Source organism: Mytilus galloprovincialis, chromosome 6 (assembly GCF_965363235.1).
Source record: "Mytilus galloprovincialis chromosome 6, xbMytGall1.hap1.1, whole genome shotgun sequence".
Lineage (NCBI taxonomy): Eukaryota > Metazoa > Mollusca > Bivalvia > Mytilida > Mytilidae > Mytilus > Mytilus galloprovincialis.
Genome location: NC_134843.1, coordinates 73,083,006 through 73,090,936, shown reverse-complemented (window position 1 = coordinate 73,090,936; position 7,931 = coordinate 73,083,006). Strand labels below are relative to the sequence as shown.

The window sequence follows — 7,931 nt, the reverse complement described above, 5'->3', positions numbered from 1 at the left end:
CACGGCGCAAAGATTACAAAGATATGCCAAATGAAAATAGTTATTTTCGATGTGAACTGATACAATTCTAAATTTCCAAAGGTTGTGACAGTTTAGATGTTATAACTGCATTGAGGGCAGTCCTCAAACAAAAAAAAATCAAAAATGTCCTAACCGATCCAAGTTTGTATAATATTTCAAATTTGACAACGGTAGGGCAATTGCAACAGAAACTACATATTTAAGCCTCTCAAACGAATAGCAGTCTAATAATGATTAGAAAAAATAAGTTTGATCTAATGAGGTAAAATAATTGAACGTGGCTACGTACTTATACATCCATCCCGAATGAATGAAGCCCTGTAAACATGCTTCAACGATACCTTATATAATCAACCAAAATTTTCCAACAAAAGAGGGACCGACCCCCCTTGATCCACCTAGCAAAAGACTTAAACGAAATGTTGTTAGAACTCGAACTCTGTAACATACAAAGAGCATAAAACTCTCACTATGCGAGGTCTCGAATTCACACATCGTTGTCAATATACATGTAAAGGAATTTTATGAGACTGTTATACAAGTGAAATGTTAAACTAGCTATAAAACCAGGATTAATCCACCATTATTTACATCAGAAAATGCCTTTACTAAGTCAGGAATGTGATGGTGTTTTCCATTCGTTTGACGTTTGCTGTCAGTGTGTTTCAGCTTTTGATGTTGCAATTTGATAACGGACTTTCCGTTTTGAATTGTTCTCGGAATTCGGTATCTGTTATTTTTTTCATGTTTTCACAATTGTCGTGGAGAATCATTGCAGTTACATAAAACTTTTATCTCGAGGAAAAACGACAATTGCCCTAGTTAGTCATAACGTACACAATATTCGAAATACAAACCGTAAAAATCACAATTCAAAATAAATATAATAGTAATATTCTTTATTTTCAAAATGGTACAGATTCTTTTTTATAATATGAATGATTAATGTTCAAGATTATGATAATCTTGTATTAGAGTTCTTCAGAAAGAAGGTCCATTTCTTTTGTTGCCATGGTTGCATTTTGTACCATCCAAATGAGACATCAGAAGATTCTGTTGCAATCTTTTGTTTAACAATCATCCCTGCAACATTAAAAATAACGCATAAGGACAAATAAATTAATATGTGTGTTTCCTATTACATCTTTGAAAAAAATAGTGTAGGTTGGCAGGGATTTTTTGTCATCAATTACTACATTGACCAAAAATTTTAACCCGAAGCGGTACAAACGACAGACAGACAAACTGACGGACAGACGAACCTGACGGACGAACGAACGAACGGACATACAGACCGAAAAACATAATGATCCTAGGTGGGGCATAAAATGACTTCTCTATTCCATGTGTGACTGAAAAAACAGATTGGCTGCACAAGGTTATTTGTGATATTCCTAACATGAACTCTCAGTGTTAAAAATTTGAAATGCTAACTAAGAATATATATGAACTTAAAAAAAGGTATACACCCTTAACTTTTCTAAAAAAAACCTATTTTTACTTTTGATTCTTGTTTTGTTTTATTGTTTTAATTTATATAAACTCAAAATTATAGATCTATACCAAGATTGACATTTTCACAGCAGACGCGTGAATCGTCTAAAATGAGTCATCAGTAACAATCAAATAAAACAGTTCTAAAAAAAGTTTGAAAGGTTTGTTGATTGCTGATAATGACGTTTATTTTTTACGTTATAACAGATGTCATTATTTTTGTTGCTTTCCTTGATGATTATGAATCACAATAACTGATTATAAAATCTAGTATATCAGTTACCTTTTGGTACTGCACTACAGCCTGCATGTGTCTCAAAAGATGCTGTACTTAAGCCTGGTAGTGTATTATTGTTCACTTCACGTGAATGAAAATATGTCTGGCGTGTAAAGCAGTGGGTAAAAGCTGCTCCGTCACTTCCGGCTTCTGTTCATTAAAAAAAATGAAGAAGAAATAAAATATTTTTAGGTAAAGAAAAGATTTTTTTCAACAAATAGAACATGAAAAAGATTAACTTATTTTCATGTAATAATGATAATATAAAAAAATTAAATAAGTTAACAGCACAAAAACAAAGCATTCTAAAGTTTTATATAATATATATATAAATAAAAAGGCAACAAAGCCATAAATACAACTTGTAAACATACTGCAATATTGCAAAGTGAAATGAAAAAAAGCAGACGACTCGTACAATGATGTAATGATTTCCATTTCCGTTTCAATTGAAAATGATCAGAATAAAATGCATGTCCTATATTCTTTTATGAAGATATTATACTAAAGACGGTGACTTACTGTCATTACTGGTGCCCTGTTGCTCGCCTTTCTTTACTGTTTTCAACTTGATTTGCCTAAGGTTTTCATAGTATCCAGTGAATTCACAGTCAGGAAGTTCTTCAGAAAATCTATATTGAAGGTGAAATTCCTTGTAAATAGAAATATATATATATATAAGCAAGCTATATTAAAACATTTTATACTCTATTTTTATACAATATATATTTACATGTACCATACATTGTCGTGAAGTTGGGGTCAAATTCTACAATTGGCATTACAATAAGAAAAATCATATCATAAGAAGCATGTTTACTATGTTTCAGGTTAATTGGTCTTTAATTTCGTCAAAAACTACATTGACCAAAAACTATAAACTGAAGCGGGAGAGACGGGCGAATAAACGAACAGACGCACAGACGAAAACTATAATTCCCCTAGGTGGAGCAAATTAATTTGAGTCTTTGAATTTCGATATGAATCTTTTTTAAATAACATACGTATATATATAGTGTGGTGATACTCAGGAAGTCACAGTGTTAGCCTTAATAAACATCTCACAATAATTTCTAAATTTCAAACACTCATTTAATTTGTAACAAATCTTATAATATTTGTAATATCTGTCTAGTTCACTACATTGTTCAAATACTTCAATATTCTTATAAATTGAGAACCAAAGTTGGAATTATTTGCGGAGAACCTTTTTATTTAACTGTCATACATGCGCAGCAGAGATTTGCTTATTTCCGCGCATTTTAAATTTGGTCTTCATATATAAACTTTACTTTGGATGTAGAGTTGTCTCATTGGCACCCACACCACATCTTCCTATATATATTTACTCATAGATAAAAATAAGTACCTGTGGTGATACACTATTGTATTTTGAACTAAGTGTATTTACGATGTTGGTAACTAAATGTTGACTCTCAGTTTCTAGCTTCTGAATGTGCTGCATAATGTCATGTGACCTGTGTAAAAAAATATGCAAATTATATTTCAAACTATGTACTGATATCTCTTGAAGCACTATATGTGTCTGAGAGTTTATAATAAAGAATCTGAACTTTTAAGAGAAAAAAAAGGTGTGGTATGTGTAGCCTTTCTACCTGCCACTAGGTTTAAAGGACAATAACTCTAGTTTACAGGAAGGTTAAATGTGCAATGCAATCACAATTTCTTTTTCAACAGACACAGACAATTATCTTGAATGAACCGTAATTCTTTGCTTATTTCCACCTTTAATTCTGTTGTTTGCATCTATTTTTTATAATATAAAGTATAGCCATTGTATTGAACAAAATCTTCCTCTTCGCCGCTTAATTTAGAGATCTATACATGTAATGCATGGTGATGTACATTGACTGAATATGAAAGTGCATATGTAGTGGTCTCCCTTACTAGTAATATGAGGCAGGTATAACCTGTGAATGGGGACGAAGTCTTATGATTTTTCATGATAAAAAGAGAAACGGAAATATGGTTCTGTTTTTAGGGATTTAGTTGCAGGGGCGGATGCAGGAATTTTCGAAAGGGGGGTGCTAACCCAGGGCAAAGGGGGGGTGCAAGGGGGGGGGGGGGGGGGTGCAAAACATATGTCCCGATACAAATGCATTGATCGGCAAAAATAAAGGGGGGGTGCGCATTATAGAATAAAAATTAGCCTCTGAAATTAAGGATCAAGTTGGAGGTAGATTATCTTACCTTTCAGTGTTAACAGTTGACAAAACTCTCTTCAGAAAAACAAGTCCACTCAATATCTTTTCGTTGAATCCGAATTTTAGACTATCTAAAATTTGACTTTCCAACTGTAAAGAAATTATTTATAAATTACTCGTATAGTATGTAATAATAATAAATAGGTGGGTCACAGCTGACCCCTTAATACAAATGTGTATTAGTTCAGTGAAAATGAACGTCATACTAAACTCCAAAACATATTTATAAATGAACTGAAATTAAAAAACAAAATTATACCAGACTAACAAACCCCAGAGGCCACTAACTATTTTTCTCCTTTCCAATTTAACTGAGTTCGCAGTATCGGTAAACGGAAAATAAGGTTCTCATATTTGATTTTGAATTCATGTTTGATAGTCTTGTGGAATAACTACGAATAATATTTCCCTCTCCTCCCCTCCCCCAGATGATTCTTTAAACAAGGGATTGTCATTACTATTTATTTCTTATTATCATTTATATATGTGTACCTGTCTCACTTTATCTTTGGCCACACTTTCAGCATAAAGCAAAGTTTGATACTTTCCCGTAGTCTCAGCAGCTTTCTTCATCTTTCTCTCTAACTTCTCCTGAAGAAAATCCATGAAATCCTTTCTCTGCTCATGATTTTTAGGCGAGAATTGGTCTTCATATTCAGCGAAGAAGGTTTTTTTACGCTCAAGTAGGTCTGTAACAAATGCCACCTTTTTGTTGATGAGCTTACATTTCTGAAGAAAAAAATATAATAAACTAGCAAATTAATAAATTTGTTGCAAAAGTCTTCAAAACAAAACAAAAATATTGCTTGCGGTTACTACATGAAACTTGAGAACTATGGAACAATGGAAAAAATACGAAATCAATTTTAAAACAATAAAACAGCAAAATAACGGAACGACCTTTAAATAAACTCATCATAGATACCAGGACTAAATTTAGTATATAAGCCAGACGCGCGTTTCGTCTACAAAAGACTCATCAGTGACGCTCGAATCCAAAAAAAGTTAAAAAGGCCAAATAAAGTACGAAGTTGAAGAGCATTGAGGACCAAAATTCCTATTATTCCGTTATGCCTGAGGTAGAAAAGCCTTAGTATTTCAATGTTGAACACTACGATAAGTCTTCGGTAATTCAAATATATTTTGCTGATTCTGTTGGTTCTCTGATTCAGTTTTCTGCTGTTTTAGTTGCTTTGTTTTTTTTTTATTGTTGGTGTTACTGTTTTATTGTTTCGCTGTTCTGTATGACTGGAATATCAAAATTGTTGACGTTAGTTTACCTTTTGTTGTTCCTGAAGTTCCTGGTAAATTTTCTCGTGGTTCTCTATCAATTTCTTTAAATCTTGTACTTCTTCGTATTCTCTTACTTGTTTATACCGCTTGTAGCATTTTTTCTCCATTAATCTAAAAAAAAAAAAAAACACAGAATTGTATTAGAAAACAAATGAAATTTAGTTTGATTGATAAATCATATTCTAAATTACAACATAAATCACTCGAACTTTTATGTTTTCTGCATATTTTTCATTTTATTTCTTCGAAACGGGATTTCTAATTTCTCAAGCAGCGACAAAATATTATCCAAAAATAACATTCCCGAATTTCTGTTTTAACTTTTATTTTTTAATGTTTTTCGTTGAAGTGAATTTCTAAAATACAACCAAAATATTTTCAAAGAATGAAAAATCTGAATTTGTTAAGATAGCATATTATCCGAAAAGTAAATTCTTTGAACTCACGTTTGTTTTGGCAGAATTCTGCCTCCTACTATCATTTTCTGAAATTTGTCAAGAATCACCCTGGCAACTGATGGCTTAGCGGATTCAGATAGTGACCAATTCTCCTGGGACTTGACAACACTGAAAACTGTTTCAGTCAACGTGTAAAATAACTCATTTATCTTAGGAAACACTGCAAAGATATTATATTGTACATTACTTAATCATTTCAGAAACAAATATTCAGTAGCATATAAAAGATCACCCGGACTGTAACAAGGTGTTTTTTAAATGTTGGTCAATGACAGAAGAATTCGCAAGCTTTTAAGGTTTTCATAAAAACCTCGAATTGTACTTATCTCCGAAAATAAACAGCCTATTTTTTTAATTATGGCAAATAATAAAATTGTGTTCTCATAAACTAAATTAGGGAAGTTAAAATTCTCAAGAAAATAAATGTATAAACAGGATTTCTTACCAAAATAATATTGAATATTTTGTGTTTTTTAAGATAAAACATCTTCTTTGACATGTGTAGAAGTCTTTGGCAACAAAAACTTACCTTCATCTGTTTTATAATCTCTCAATCTCTTCATAATGCTGATCATCTTCTCCATACGTACTTCATCTATTGTTGGATCAAGATGGTCTTCTAGCTCTTCGCACAATGTTGTAAAGTTATCAATACTGCAATTCGAAAAATTCTTAACTTACTATGTACTTACAGAAAAGTTTGAAACTGCACGGTAATTGATTGTATGTGTGGGGTTAACAGCATAAAGAAAGCCGATAGGCAAAAAAATCAAAATATAGGACAAACAGTATAAATTGAGAAAATATGTCAAGAAAAAAGAAAGCATTGAGAATAAGGTTAGAAATACATAAAATTAGGCAATAAGGTCTTAAAAGTTCAAGATAAATGTAATGAATCAAAACTCGTAGATAAAAAAAAATAGAAATATTTAACCAAAATTAATTCTTCGGTTATCAAGATTAATGATGTAGAGAGGCAATGTCAGTATACTTAACTTACTGGTGATATGGACCGGACATAAGCCGATGTATATCTGGTATTAACACTGAATTCATTTCTTTATCTTCTTAAAAATCAACGAAAATATCCTGGAAATATTTTGTGACTTTCTATGGCGTAGTGAAGGAACGTCGCTACAGATAAGACAGAGAATGACGACAACGTCATAGTTCTATTGCTTCCCCATTGGTTGACGATGTCGAAGAAGCAAAGACAATTGACAAAAGCTACTAGTACAATATGCATCTTTATTATTTTCCTTTTTTCTTTAAATTAGAAAAAACTTAAATATTGTTATAAGTATAAATTAAATTTAACCCAGATTTTGAACAGGAATTACAAAATTAAATGGAATGTATTTCTAAAAAATATTTGATTTGTTTTCGTTCGTTAAGTATCGTTTCTAACATCGTTTAAACACTGCTTGGTATAAACAGGCGCGAAGGGAAACGAAGGTCGAAATTGTCATGCTGGTAATTAAAGACGACCTCCTGATGGTATTATACAAACAAAGAAGCTCCTTCTATTCAAACAACGTCCAATAAATATTCGAAATATAAACTTAAAGATACCAATACAACCAAAAATTCTGGAGCGGTCAAAATGCATAAGATCTGCACCAACAGACAAGTTTCTAAAAGCTACCCGGTAGTGTGACTGTTTCTGGCAGTTATAACGTTATAAATGAAACACAGTCAAGTAGTAGATACAAGAACAATCTGAGAAAAAGGTTGTGGCGGTTATGTTTAACTCGATACATTTTTGTCATTGTTTGTAGTCGTTCACAGTAAACAGGCAGTTACTCCAATATCTGTCTCACAGTAAACAGGCAGTTACTCCAATATCTGTCTCACAGTAAACAGGCAGTTACTCCAATATCTGTCTCACAGTCAACAGGCAGTCACTCCAATATCTGTCTCACAGTAAACAGGCAGTTACTCCAATATCTGTCTCACAGTAAACAGACAGTTACTCCAATATCTGTCTCACAGTAAACAGGCAGTTACTCCAATATCTGTCTCACAGTAAACAGGCAGTTACTCCAATATCTGTCTCACAGTAAACAGACAGTTACTCCAATATCTGTCTCACAGTAAACAGGCAGTTACTCCAATATCTGTCTATTCTTGCCTTTAAATGTGCAACTGATTACATAAACTTTT

At 32.3% G+C, this 7,931-nt stretch overlaps 1 protein-coding gene across 1 annotated transcript; it reads right to left on the bottom strand.

Annotated features, from left to right (window-relative positions):
- Positions 1-903: 903 nt before the first annotated feature.
- On the bottom strand, positions 904-6,923 carry LOC143078307 (uncharacterized). Its single transcript, XM_076253204.1, has 10 exons — positions 6,769-6,923; positions 6,298-6,422; positions 5,757-5,928; positions 5,298-5,421; positions 4,510-4,746; positions 4,004-4,107; positions 3,162-3,270; positions 2,315-2,444; positions 1,799-1,942; positions 904-1,104 (listed from the first exon to the last, which is right to left on the bottom strand). Exons 1-10 carry the CDS (start codon positions 6,822-6,824, stop codon positions 977-979), a joined length of 1,329 nt encoding a protein of 442 aa, XP_076109319.1. The 5' UTR covers positions 6,825-6,923; the 3' UTR covers positions 904-976.
- Between the last annotated feature and the right edge of the window lie 1,008 nt (positions 6,924-7,931).

Bases quoted from the DNA above. Each gene is read 5' to 3' on its own strand.
- LOC143078307 (XM_076253204.1), bottom strand. From the start codon at position 6,824: ATGAATTCAGTGTTAATACCAGATATACATCGGCTTATGTCCGGTCCA. The intron at 6,423-6,768 runs GTAAGTTAAGTA...TTCGAATTGCAG, and splicing joins ATGTCCGGTCCATATCACCA to TATTGATAACTTTACAACAT. The intron at 1,943-2,314 runs GTAAGTCACCGT...TTTAATGAACAG, and splicing joins ACAGGGCACCAGTAATGACA to AAGCCGGAAGTGACGGAGCA.